The 15,055-nt window shown below is 31.9% G+C and overlaps 1 protein-coding gene and 1 long non-coding RNA gene across 2 annotated transcripts in view; one reads left to right on the top strand and one right to left on the bottom strand.

Moving 5' to 3' along the window:
* The window catches only part of LOC127733213 (uncharacterized), a 288,514-nt gene that overhangs the window by 84,203 nt on the left and 189,256 nt on the right, over positions 1-15,055 (top strand). The window lies entirely within an intron of this gene.
* Positions 1-15,055, bottom strand: part of LOC127733122 (sodium- and chloride-dependent neutral and basic amino acid transporter B(0+)-like) — a 115,652-nt gene that overhangs the window by 59,579 nt on the left and 41,018 nt on the right. The window contains exon 6 of the mRNA XM_052242430.1: positions 13,157-13,334. Within this exon, the coding sequence (XP_052098390.1) occupies positions 13,157-13,334 (178 nt within the window). The remainder of the gene's footprint in view (positions 1-13,156; positions 13,335-15,055) is intronic.

The following is a 15,055-nucleotide window of genomic DNA, read 5'->3' as shown; positions in this document are numbered from 1 at the left end:
AGGGCAATAAGTGCAAATTTCATCAACACTCATCTAAATTAACGTTACTACTTAGTCTATTTATTTTAGTATGATAATGCTAAAATCGTTATTTAATATTATCATTTAAATCATCACTTATACATAACATATAGGAACACAGCAGTAAAAAGATATCTTACTAGGTTACCAACAATTAAACTTTAAATTATTATCTAATAAAATATACACTTCGGATGACGTAGTGAATGAAATACACTAATTAACAGAATTTCCATTCAGACTGAAAATACAAATGACGAATTTTGTGTCGGATGACGCTATGGCATTAGAATGTACACTACTGGAACAATGCCCCGTAGATTGGCCGTGAAAATATCCGTAAAAATGCTGGTGATTTTTACAGTGTTTGTCACGGTTAATTTACGGTGGGCCGTGAAACTTATCCGTGACAATACCGTGGAATGACTGTCGTGAAAAGGCTGTGAAAAGTTTGTGAAAAGGCCGTGAAGAGGTGCCACCTGAAAACTTGGGTGAAAAGACCGTAGAAACCCTGTGAAAAAAAAAATGTACACCGTGAAAAAGTCGTGATACTGCATCATGTGCCCATTGTGAAAAGACCGTGAAATGTAGATATAGTACAGTATATGCCTTTATTTGTCGTGAAAAGGCCGTGAAAACTTGGGTAAAGAGACCGTAGAAACCCTGTGACAAACAAAAATGTACACCGTGAAAAGGTCGTGATAAATTATGTGCCCATTGTGAAAAGACCGTGAAATGTACATGTACTACTGTGATAAACAGCCATTCACTGATTGTGAAAACTCCTGTAAAATGTTAAATGTATTTTTCAGGCCATAATTTAACAAAAAATTTAAATGCTATTTCAATCAAGTGAAGTGAAATGCCTGAAAACCTAGTGTAAACATCTACAGACAACTTATTTAAGTACAATGCAAGTGAGACTATGAAAAACCATATTAAAATGCTGTATTTTTTTTAGTAATAATTGTGACCAAGAATAAAAATATTAATTTTAATAGAACTGTAGTAATTATGTAAAGAAAACATAAAAGCACACAAATGTCAATGTGATTAAGTAGCTAAAGTCAGCTGTAACATGTATTGTAGAAATTGTGTACATCTCTTGGGTCTGATTTTACCACTTCAGCAATATTTGTCTAATTTAATCCTTCACTTCACTGCCCTTTTGAATAACTATTCCAGAAAACATTTATAGAAGTTCCTGTTAATTCCCAGGAAATACTTTTAACTGAAAAGCTCTTCTTTCCAACTGGATTCCTGAACTATTTTATATAAAGACTGTTATATCCTTTTGCTCTTCATTCCTAGAATAAATAAAGAAACATTATATATATTATACATGTATATAAAAAAACTATTTATATATTCAAATTAATTTTTGGCATTTTTGTACATACATGTACTTAAAACAGCTACAATATTATTCCATGCAAATCAGGACTTCACGGTTAATGACCCCATATTGAATAGGGGGCAGATTTTCATACTGGAGGTGAAAATGGTATGAAAAATACTAAAAAACATCATTGAAACAGAACAGCCACTTGGAAACATGCATAGGTTTTCCCATATTTTCATACCATTTTCCAGAAAATCTGCCCCTATCCAATATATATGGCATCATTAGTTAACGAAGTTCTGTATTGTCAACTTATATTATTTTTTTTATATTTTTTAAAGACTAAAGACACTTTTAAGACAGACTATTAAATTTAAATGTTTCTTTGAAGTAATAATATGTATGGCTAAATTCAAACTTGTCTAGACTAAGTGGCCGTAATGAGTCACCTCATTGCCATACCAATTATTCTTATGATATGGCACAAACCCTTCTAGAAAGGACATTTTGCCGCACAAATATTAAATACTTTCCCTGCTACGCCTCTGATTAATCCCTTTTGAACTCTGTGTCCCGACGGCCAAGTCAGAAAATACTTAAATAGCTCCCGACACATTCAAAGGGGGTTACGCCTCTGATTATCAGAGTGAACTCCATTTCAGAGATACTTATTGCTATTATAATCATTTCCAATTATCTATGTCTATGTCTACGTAGTGTACTGTACATAAATGTTTTTTTTTTATGTGGCTAGTGTGGGGAAAAAGGACCCCCCCTTTTTTACCCTAAATACATAAACAAAACACCGTATCGTATTTAAAGGATCCGGTAAGTCTTAGAAAACATTAACCAAAATGATAAAAGGAATCATGTGCAACAGACTCAAATATAAGTGAATATATCACATGCATGTTTGCGCGGTTTCTGCAAATTCAGTGAAATCAGTTCAATGGAAATGCTCACAAACGTCATCAACATTTTGGTGATATGATGCATAAAAAAATAAAATATTAATAACTTAACTTACCTCAAACTTGCTGTCACTCGTCTTGCATCTATAAAGTAAATATTAATCGACCTTCGGCGTCTTTCAAATTTCCTACCTAGCTTGCGGAAATACACGAATCCGGATACGGTCTGATATTCCGGGAAGTTCTCGTTTTTACATGTTTCGGTTCCAATTAAAATTAATGTTTACATTGTTTATAATAAGGTACAGACGAGAAGCAAAATATTTTTCTTTAAATACAAAATATTTATTGGCACAAAGTCATTAATTATAACAATGAATGGTTCCATTGAAAAATCAGTCCTGTACAGTAGTATTGCATATAATAATATTTAAACAGACATATATTTACAATGAAAAGTTTATAGGATATTTAGAAAAATGTGAGTGGAAATAATTAGACCATATTACAATAATCACATGGGATGTTTTAAATCTGAATTAGAATAAGAAAAAATTGACATGAAAAAATATCACGGCCTTTTCACTGGTTTCAACAACCAGTGAAAAGGACGTGATATTTTTTATTAAGCATGAAAGGACAAATTATCACGGCCTTTTCACGGGATATTGAAATTTCACGGTCTTTTTCAAACATCAAATATTTTTCACGGCCTTTAGAAATATTTTTTTTACAAAAGTCACGGGGTATTTTCACGGGGTTTTCACGGCCCTGTGATATTTCACAGACATTTCACGGCCTTTTCATGGGCTGTTGTTACAGTAGTGATATCCAATCAAAGTCAATGGCTCAGATTTATGTTTACATGTGTAAAATCTTTGTACCATTGATAAGTCTTATAAATATCTCTTTAATAGTGTTGATAAACATAGCTCGGCATTATTAGTGTACATAATTTATGCCGTCAGTTTTCTCGTTTGACTTGTTTTACATTTTTCATTTCGGGCCCTTTTATAGCTCACTATGCGGTATGGGCTTTGCTCATTGTTGAAGGCCGTACGATGACCTATAGTTGTTAGTTTCTGTATCATTTGGTCTCTTGTGAAGAGATGTCTCATAGGCAATCATACCACATCTTTTTTATATTGAGTGATATACATACTTTTCATCTGTTGATAGAATTATACAAGCAAGACAGAGTTGATATCTTGAAAAGAGACTTCAACATATATTATTACTATTGGTATAGGTTATTAAGATAGCTGACAAAAACTCATCTATCGTTGTTCTGGATAAGATTATATACATACAAAACAAACACTGAACTTCCGGAACAACAGCATAATATGTTATGAATGAATTTAATACGAACATACGAATATCAGACACTATTCATGAAATGATAAAACAATTACACAAGAAAGAATTTATCGACGACATAACATATAAATACCTAACCAACAATGCGAAAATACGAGTTGGACGACTCTATATGTTTCCAAAAAAATCACATTATTAATCATGAAGTTAGACTACTTTCTTAAACCAGTAGTTAGGCAATTATGGACTCGTACACAGGACACAATTCATTTATCAACAAAATAGAACAAATAAGGGAATTATGTGCACTTTTGATATTACTGATAAGCACAATTACTTAATTAACTCAGGAAGCAATAGACAGAGCTTGGTACAAAATATGCGATAATGACATTGTATATAATGTATATAGTCTTTTTGATTTTCATTTATCATTTTTTACAAAAGCGTAATAACACAAACGCATTCTATATGTCACACACTCAGTATCAACATAGAAGTAATTGCTATCTCAATGATTTAACTCTAAAAAGTTTAACATTGATGATACCAGCACGTTTGTATTTTATTATCACATTTACTTTTAAGAAATGTAACTCAAATACATTTTCAAAATGGGTTTTCCCACAACAATTTTAAGTAACAAAACAAATATGCGGTAATACACATGAAATACCTCTACCACCTAATTATATAAATGTATATGGTAAGGACTTCTTTTACAGACAAACAGGTGTAATCCAAAAGGGAGCCTCAATGACCCCTTCCCTGGTTGATTGAAGAATTTTTAAATTATTGTAAATACTCTTGATTTATTTCCTTTTAAGGAACATTTAGCACTATTACCTATATACAGAGCTGATGGATTCATGCTTTTCAAGTCTAGTCGGATTTGATCAACATTGCATATAATATACACCCGTTTATGGAAGTCACACATGAAATTTCACTCTAGCACCTAGCTCCTTGACGTCATAAATTTCAGAGGTAACAGATTTCTAAACCAAAATATATTAGACGTAAAACTATACAAGTTTGAGCTTTTTAAAAAGCTGCATGGACTGCTTAGCTGTATCCTAATTTAAGGTAATATGTGTGCATATGGTTGCCGATTTTGTATAGGAAATGTTGTATTTTTATATATTGATTGATATAAAATGGATTAACTTTGAGAGTGTGCGTTATACACCCATGCTTTTAAAATTTTGGTCACCTAACTTGTTGAAAATCAAAACATTTACAAATAGACACGACTGTGAAGGTGTGCCTAGATTGACAGAAGTTTTAAATACAGATAATGCAATTTTGTAAACAATGTATAGGAATATTGTTTAGCAAAACAAATCGTGCATATTGCAGATTAACAAAGCAAATAAACACGTATTAATAATTGATATTTCAATATTAAATTTCAGTGTGCAATATATGCTAAATAAAACGAATTTGAATTATTGACAGTTGATTGGAACTGAAAAAAACATAGTTAATTTTCCGGGATTTAATGTCTTGTCCTGAGACGAGAAAAGTCTGTAATTCTTTATATCATTTAAGCCAATTGCTGTTGATGTATCTCAGCCACATAACAAAGCAACCAATCAGAATCTATATGTGATAAGTAATTATTTCAAGATGGAGTGTATGTCGACTGAAACTAATAGCTCCGTACCTGATGCGAAGCAATGATATATCGTAAACCTATTGATAATTTGCTGTCGGTTTTCAATGGATCCATTACTGCTGAAATATTGCGTTTTGTGATGTCATCAAATATATATCATGGATGATACAACAAATGAAGTTGAAACGTCCAAACCAAAACTTCTTCTGAGGGGATATCATGAAAGACGACAACCCCATTATAACAAAGGCATTACATAAGGAAAGAAAAGATTGTCTAAAATACAAACGTATTAACAAAAGAGTAATGCCCTTATTAGTTAGTTCACTTGAATGTACTTTCTAAGGGTATTTTTTTTTTTTTTTTTTTTACGAAATAGGGGGAAAAGGTGGGGGGGGGGGGGGGGTTCTGATGAGTGTGTATAGACCCACTCAAGTGGCAAGATTAAGGGGTTATGATTCTTTCCTGTATTGTACGTCGGATCATATTAGGTTTTTACTTTCCTGCGGTACCGCAGGAAGTTCTGTTAAGACCATCTCATGTATATACCATGAGTGGCCGGTTCTAAATTGTTACCAGTTCGAGCTTAACTGTTTTATGATCTAGAAATTGTTAATCTTCACTCCCCTGAAACCAGGGGGTGATGCGAATATGACCCGACGTTTCTAGGGATCATGGACCTCGTTCTCTTTAGTATTTAACCTGGAGGAACTTGAGCATCCATTGTCACCAATGGTGCACAGACTTGTCCATTAAATCAATTACGTCGGCATTCTGCTATCATGTCAGATCTCATCATTCGAAGTGAACTGTGGCCGCTATTTTCCACATAATTTATTTGTTTGTTATGCTTTGCCTTTAACTTGATTCTTTAATTAATACGGTTTATCTCATTTATAAGATAAACCAATTTAATGAAAGAGAATTGATTAATGCATCATTCGGATCCGTATCTCGTTTCCCGCTTATCAACGTCACGTGACTCTTCAGCCTTACATTGAACTAGCCACTCTTGTAGATATGTGAAAGTTTCAAAAACCCACCTACCTCCCCTTGCAATCTACCATCTAATAACAATTTCTTTTGTCTGCTGCTGTTTTATTAATTTTTCAGGATGACCAGAAAAAGCCGGATCTATTATGTTATTGGACTAGATAAAGAGGACAAACAAAGCCGATGGATTTGCTTGCTGAATCATACTTTCGAGAACTATATATGTTAATGTTAACTTTAGTGAGTGGCTTTTACTTTTACCGAGATATTCAGATACCAGCAGAGTGAAAATGGAACTATCAATATGCGTTATTAGTTTGTCTGCCAGGAATGCATTAAACTTTTAATTTTCCTTTGTTAAAGATCAGCATTTATCTTTATTACTTGATTTTAATTTGTTCATTATATTGTAATTAAATGTTTTGTCACAGTCAAAACCGTATGTCGGGATCTGGCAAGATTAAGGGGTTATGATCCTTTCCTGTATTGTACGTCGGATCATATTAGGTTTTTACTTTCCTGCGGTACCGCAGGAAGTTCTGTTAAGACCATGAGTGGCCGGTTCTGAATTGGTACCAGTTCGAGCTTAACTGTTTTATGATCTAGGAATTGTTAATCTTCACTCCCCTGAAACCAGGGGGTGATGCGAATATGACCCGACGTATCTAGGGATCATGGACCTCGTTCTCTTTAGTATTTAACCTGGAGGAACTTGAGCATCCATTGTCACCAATGGTGCACAGACTTGTACATTAAATCAATTACGTCGGCATTCTGCTATCATGTCAGATCTCATCATTCGAAGTGAACTGTGGCTGCTATTTTCAACATAATTCATTTGTTTGTTATGCTTTGCCTTAAACTTGATTCTTTAATTAAAGTAAACATATTGCACTAGTTCTTTTATATATATCTTTAAAAGTGTCATAGATCATAAAACAAGTAAAAGTCAAAATTGAGAACATGACCATGACCATTGACCTTGACCTCAAATTTATTTTTGTGAACAAGGCAAGGACCTAAAATCAAAATACCTTAGGTCTTTATCACTTACGATCCATGCTATACATTAGTATATCACTTATTGTCTAATTCAGAGGGAAAAATAAGTCTGGTGTGGAGTATTCGTATTGCTTCAATCAAAATTGGACAAAAGAAAAGTATTCGGTTAAGCAGGGTCATTTTCAAAGTACATAAACTGTGCAATATCATATATCGAACATCTAAGCGACATCATGTGAAACAAATATTACACGCAAGAAATAAAAGTGGCGGAAGGAGAAAAAAAATATACAAATCAATATTAAAAACTAATTGTTCATAGAACAATTGAAGGTCTCCACATCATGATGAAATTAGTGTTTTAAAAAGAAAGACAAGAAAAAAAGGTAAAAGTAAACTCTAAAGGAACGAGGAAACAGATAACCTTAACACTAATTCCCAAAATAGATGAATTCAATGTACTTTCACTTGAAATATGGAACAACATTAGCTACTTTCGTTTTGGAAAATTACACTTCCGGTGTAATATGGGAGGGCATTGAATACTGATCTCCAAAAAATATGGTTGCTAGGGACTTTTCTGTGAAATAAGGGAGATAATTAGTCACTTCCGACTTACAGAAGGTCAAATCCGGTACGATATGATAACTTCCTTTACACTGATTCCAATAATATATGTTTTCTATGTACTTGTCTTTCAAATTAGGGAGATAATTACCTACTTTCAGTTTTGAAAAGGGTATTTCCGGTGTCATTTTTAAGTTATTGTATGCTGATTCCAAAAATATATAGTTCTATGTATTTTTCCCTTGAATTACTGCAAAAATAGCTACTTCCGGTTTGCACAAGATTACTTTCGGTTGATGTTTTTCAAGGTCATATGTCACCCAACACTTTTCAAAAAACAGTATGGCTTTATCATGTACCAGAATGAAGTTATATTCGATTTACCTTAAATTTTTACATTTTAGTGGCAATAACTCCTATAAGATATCATCAAATGGCTTTGGAAGGGTGAAATTTCAATGGTTTGTTTGTATATATTCTTAACTTTCATGATTGTACTTTGATTTGTATGAAATTACTGTTTTGATAATAAAATATTCATTGGAACATATTTATTGGATCTGTTTACTTATTTATTTACATAATAGAATCTTATGTTAATAATAAAAGAATGAAGCATGCTGTTTCGTTTATCTTTATATGGAAATAAAGGTGATGACCTGAGTTATGGTATATGAACCCTTTAAATGTCTATTCATTGTATTGATGATCAGTTGAAGTCACTTTTAATTGGTCAATTAAATCACAAGTATAGCTGTGGAGGGAAATCTCTTTGTTCGGTGAAAGTATTCCTTTGATTTGTATTCAGCATGAAGGGAGACATTTTAGTATATGTAAGAGAATGATAATCCCATTCTTCATGATTAAGTACGAGCGTTAGCGAGTACTTATCATGAAGTAAGGGATTATCATTCTCTTACAAACTTAGAATATTGTTAAGTGCTCAAGGCTCAAATGATCTCTTAATTGGTTGTATTTAAGAATTAGTTTCATTGTCAGTGCAATGTTTTTAATTAATGCATGACTTCCTTTTTAGGCATTTCATTTATGGATTAGTTTTAGTGATGTAAGGACTTTCTCATCATTTGGGAAATATTTTTAAAAAAATGCGTTATAGATATTTGGTGGCACAACAGAACAAAGAAAATGCAGGAATTGTATATGTTTCCTGATTGTGAGTATGAATGTAAATCATGTAATATTTTTGTGAGGAATTATCCTTTTTTTTTAATTTACAGTTTATATCAAATGATACATTAGAGTTACAACTAAATTTATTTAACAGCCAATTATTTGGCACGGCTTTTTAAATCAAATACTATTTCATTATGTCAGGGAAATGTTAAAATAAAATGCCTTTAAACGTTTTTAATATGTTCAAGACTTAAATTAAATTCCTGTTTTTTTTTTATTTTATCGGAATATTGGAAATAACTATTCTTACCAACCGCTGATCCACTGATCAAAGTTTTGGAAAGCTAAAGATTAAGGTATTTTTTTTATTTTAAAGCTTTTTTTTTCTTTTTTTGCAAATGCTTTGATATTGTTTAATTATTAAGTAATTTGAAGTTATTATTATTTTCATACTAACATTCACGGTACCAATTTTACTGCACAGTAAACTTCAACTTATTTTGAGTTTTTTGTTTGTTTCACAATTCAACGTTTAGTCAGTTTCAATCACTGTGATAAATCCGTTCAATCTGATAAATGTGCTTCGGGGCAGTTGTAACTCATTTATAGACACTCTTTGTTTTGAACTGTAAATAGACCCAAATAATAGGATAATCCCTTACTAAGAACATGATTTACATTCATTCTTTACAATTAAGAGGCATCAAATCCTACAATTTCATTGGTCGAGAGCACTTTGCTATATTCTAAAGTTATACACAATCATTTATATTCTGATGTCCATTTCATGCTTTATACTCAGCTATTGTGTTACTTTGTCAGCATATTCTTCTTTGAGGTAGTTATGACTACTAACATATACTCAATTATCATTTATTAAATAACTATAGTGTATTTGAGATGAGTGATTACTTGACTGACGGATAATACAGCCAAATTGGTTAAATGGTTAAAAACTATAAAAGTATTAAAACTATATTGTTATGCGTTTACTTTTCTACATTGGCTAGAGGTATAGGGGGAGGGTTGAGATCTCATAAACATGTTTAACCCCGCCGCATTTTTGCGCCTGTCCCAAGTCAGGAGCCTCTAGCCTTTGTTAGTCTTGTATTATTTTTAATTTTAGTTTCTTGTGTACAATTTGGAGTTTAGTATGGCGTTCATTATCACTGAACTAGTATATATATTTGTTTAGGGGCCAGCTGAAGGACGCCTCCGGGTGCGGGAATTTCTCGCTGCATTGAAGACCTGTTGGTGGCCTTCTGCTGTTGTCTGTTCTGTGGTCGGGTTGTTGTCTCTTTGACACATTCCCCATTTCCATTCTCAATTTTATTGAATATTAATATAAACTATCTGATTAGTATTTTTATCATTAAACTAGAAAATATTAATTAAAGTAGGATTGCATGTACAATCTGTACATTAAATTGTTCCTCTCAACAACCCAAACATTTTGCACTAGTTCTTTTGTATCTAGCTTTCATAGTTTGAGAGGAGATGCACACACTAACAAAGGGTAAAATTTAGAATATGACCTTAACTTTTGACCTTGATCTGATTTTCCAAATTATAACTCAAGGATCTCGTATCAAAAGATCTTAGGTCTTTACAGCTTACGGTTAATGAGTTACACTGACATACCGATAAAATGAATAGTGCTGGGTAGATAACTCCTGTAAAATTTCACCGGATCGCTTCACCCCAAATTGACCAAAGCTCAATAAGGATATATAACGAACAATTTGAAAAAAGAATTATGTCGATATCTTTTTTTGTTACGGAGGAGATGCACACACAAGATAAACAGTGTACAGGGAGATAACCCTCACACAGAAAATTACTCGGTTAAGCAGGGTCAAATTTATAAGCGCATAAACTGAACGATACAATATAGAATATATCTAAGCAACATATTGCGAAACAAAAATTTGGATCAAACTTTGCCGCCCCCCCCCCCCCTTTTCCCCCAAAAAAATTAAGATCCAATTGTTCAGATAACAATTGAAGGTCTTTCCACCCCAAATGTACATGTTTTGATAGGAAAATATTCCCTTTCGACTATAAAAGTCACTTCTGGTGTCAGATAATACAATAGTTTACGCTGATTCCAAATATATAAGATTTTATATACTTTTGCTAAAATTAATGTAGATAAATAGGTACTTCCGGTTCACAAAATTTCACTTCTGGTTTCATTTGAACATGACTTCACACTAATTCTTAAAAGCTAAAGTTCTAGTAATTTTTACATGAAAATAATGCAAAAATTTCCGGTTAACAAAGAGTCATTCCCGGTTGACCATCTTCAAGGTCATATGTCTGCGACCTAATGTGAAAGACGATATGACTTAATAATGTACCAAAAAGTAGTTAAAGCAAAGGTCTAGAACGTCAATTTTAACTTTGATTCTGAAAAAAATGACCTCAAATCAAGACACTCTATTATATATGGTTAATGAGATATATTACAATATAAGTAATCATAAACATAAAAGGGGAGATACTCCCATTAAATGTCAACGTACCTTTTAAACCAAAATGTATGTGTTACGACATGTTGCAACTAACAATTTAGTAAACATATTTAGTTGATATCTTATACGGTTTTTTAAATAAGTGATAAGCCAAAATCAAAATTTAGGACATGACCTTGACCTTGGACCTTGACTTAATTTTCTTTTTGGTAGACCAAGGACCTCAAATCAAAAGACCCTATGTCTCTATCACTTATGGTTTACCAGTTACAAATGCATATCACTTATAGCAAATATGTGAGGGGAAATAACTCTCATATGGAGTCTCCGAATCCCTTCGGTCAAAATTCCTCTCCATATCCTGAAGATATAACGAGCAATTTGGTAAAATAAATTTGTCGTAATCTTTTACGATTGAGAAGGAGTAATGTTTGGGGAGATAACTCTTACAAGAAAGTGTTCGGTTAAACAGGGTCAGTTTCAAAAGCGTATAAACTGTTCGATATCATATACCGAATATATAAGCTACATCTTTTGAAATAACAATACTGCGCAAGAAAAAAAATTAGGCGGAAGAAATTTTTTTTTATCTTTCCACCCCAAATAAACATATCTAGACAGGAAAATATACAATTTTGGGTTAAATGGTCAATTCTGGTGTCAGATAATAGCTTAATTTATGCTGATTCAGAATATAATTTTGATATACTTTTGCGAAAAAATAAGATAAGTAGATACTTCCGGTTCTATTTCAACCTTACTTCACAATGATTCAAAAAATATCAAGTTCTAGTAAATTGTACATGAACTTAATGCAAAAATTGCTACTTTTGGTTTACAAAAGGTCATTTCCGATAGACCTTCTTCAAGGTGATATGTCTGCAACTCAATGAATAGGACCCTATGACTTAATCATTATCAATAAGAAGTTACAGCAAAGGTCAAAATCTAGATCGTCAAATTAAACTTTGACCTTGAATTCAATTGCAAGGTCATAAAGCAATGACCTCAAATAAAAAAACTCTAGGTCTTTATTAGATATGGGTAATGAGTTATATCACCATAAACATAATTTTGAATATAAGAGTGGAGAAAACCCTTTTAACAAAAATTTATCTGTTACGACATGCGGCAAATAATAATTCAGTAATGATATTTTATCGACATCTTATACGGTTTTTAAAAAGAAGTAAAAATAAGCCAAAATCAAAGTTATAAACATGACCTTGACCTTTGACCTTGACCTTATTTTCTTTTTGGTGGACCAAGGAGCTCAAATCAAAAGTAGGTTTTGAAATCAACAGTTCATATCTCTAAACACTAAAATTTTGTCATAACTGATAACATGTTGTTTTCATGTTACCTAGATCAATTTTGAAATAACCAGCAATAACTGGCTTTCTGATTGATGAATGCACCATCTCATGAATATTTTCTAGAAAGGTTTTCACATTATTTGATGTTGATCTTAATAAAATGTTAAATCTTGAAGTAAGATCTTTATTTTATAAAAAAATTATATCTTCAAGTAAAATTTTCAAGTAAGCTGAAGAATTGTTGAAATGCGCATCTGGTGCAATAAAATTAGTACCGTTTACGTTATTAAATTCATCAACAGAATAAACATTGTTAGAATTCGAATGTGGAATATATACTTAAACCGTAGCCTGGTAACTCGTGATTTTTTTTAGTTGAATTCTCTGAGTAGGTATTTAATAAATATCTTCAAACAAAAAAAGTAGTACTGAATCAAAATAATTTAAATTATACTTACTCAAAATATTCTTGAGATGGGAGAAGTCTTTTAATACCAAAACTTTTCGCAAGTGATTCATTGAACATTCCCCGGAGGATACCATTGCTATCATAACAAACTCCAGTAGTTTTATTTAGATTCCAATGCATATGTGTGCATCCTTCTTCATCTGTTATATTCACATTATCATAACATACTGTAAAAAAAAATATGGTAAACAATACTTGAAAGGGGTGGGTACAAAAAGAAAACATTTTGAAATTGAAATGGAAAAAAATAAAAATGTTTATTCTTTCAAAATTAATTATCTTAACTTAACTGATAATTTTTCGAAAATCCGTGTACAAAATATTGGTCAAACATTATATGTTATTGCTGTTAATACTTCCATTTAAAAGATATAAAATATTAGGAAGTCATCGGATTCTCTTTTTTTTTTTAATTTTTTATTATTAATTTTTTTTAAATCATTTCTTCAAGAGTTTATACACGATTTCGGCAAAATTTGAACTATTTGTAGATCTTGTCTTGTTGGTGTATTATTAGTTGGAATCCCAAAAACAAACATGTAAAACACAATTCGTCTAGAATTAGGTCATATATTAATCAAATGTACCCCCAACTAGCAAAAAAAACTCTGAAACGCTGTAACCGAAATTCAAATTGAAAGCGACCTCATTTTATGTTTCATAGCATTGCGTTAAAATCGAAGAATAAATATGACTTTTCTTCGAGACCAAAAATTAGAGTTTTCATGCCATTAAGGGGAAATTAACTCTTGAAAGATAACTTTAAAAAATCATCAAAATCAAACATTTACTTTATGTCTATGGTCCACGTCATTGTCTTAAAATTTCAAAAAGTCTTTATAGGTCAAATGATTCCTCAGTTAACATCCGTAAATGTGAAGACATTTGTTTTAGGTAAACAAGAGACGTAACCCTTATAACAATAAGGTGTACATCAAACAATTGAAATCAGACTTTAGATATAGGAAGATGTGGTTTGAGTGCCAATGAGACAACTCTCCATCCAAGTTACAATTTATAAAAGTAAACCATTATAGGTCAAGGTACGGCCATGTAATCTTCCATGACAGTGTGTTCTAATTTCAAAAGATATGGTCAAGTCTTACTTTAATTATCATCCAGGAATCGAAATTATACCAATGTTTAAGGTAACTATAGGTAAGTTATTAAACAGTTAATGATAAAAACCATCAAAATAATTGTTGTTTATTGTTTTTAGCATGACTTATAAAACAAGGGTAAAATTACAGTCATTATTTAGTCAAAATATGGTCTAACTCATGGTTCTCAGGAAAGGGAGAGCCCCATTCCCCAACATCAAATCCTGTTAAACAAATTTTTAATCACTAATAGGTAAGTTTACCATGCATAAACTTAGTCATTTTTTTAGGGATAAGTTTGCACTAAAGTTATCGTATTATTATTTCATTTTGAGGTAACAATTGTTCATATAGTTCTAACATGATATACATAACATAAGAATATTCGACACAATTATAGTTACAAAATAATAATATAAGAAGATAAGTGTATGTTTCATACAATATTGTATCTTTTAAACCTATGTCACGTGTGAGAAAGTAATAACCTGGGATCCTGGTTCACTACTCGACAGTAGACGCGAAGAGGGCTAGGATGCCAGGCTAGAAAAAGTAACAATGTACATATGCAAGTCACGTGAAACACTCGGGTCAGGGTGTCCATAAAGTATGAATCTTAGACCCCTTTTACCCTTGCAAAAAACATCGATCTTTCCTGAGATAGATCTAAAAAAAAGATCGATCTTTTGTCTAATATAAACGGGATAGATCGATCTTCAGTCGAACTTAAAAAGTCCATCTCCAGAGGTGGTTTTAAAAAGATCGATCTTCTAAATCTTTTGAATATA

The sequence above is a fragment of the Mytilus californianus genome, unplaced genomic scaffold (assembly GCF_021869535.1).
Source record: "Mytilus californianus isolate M0D057914Y unplaced genomic scaffold, xbMytCali1.0.p SCAF_3, whole genome shotgun sequence".
Taxonomy (NCBI): domain Eukaryota; kingdom Metazoa; phylum Mollusca; class Bivalvia; order Mytilida; family Mytilidae; genus Mytilus; species Mytilus californianus.
Note: the sequence above shows the minus strand (reverse complement) of the source record. Positions and strands in the feature narration are given on the sequence as shown.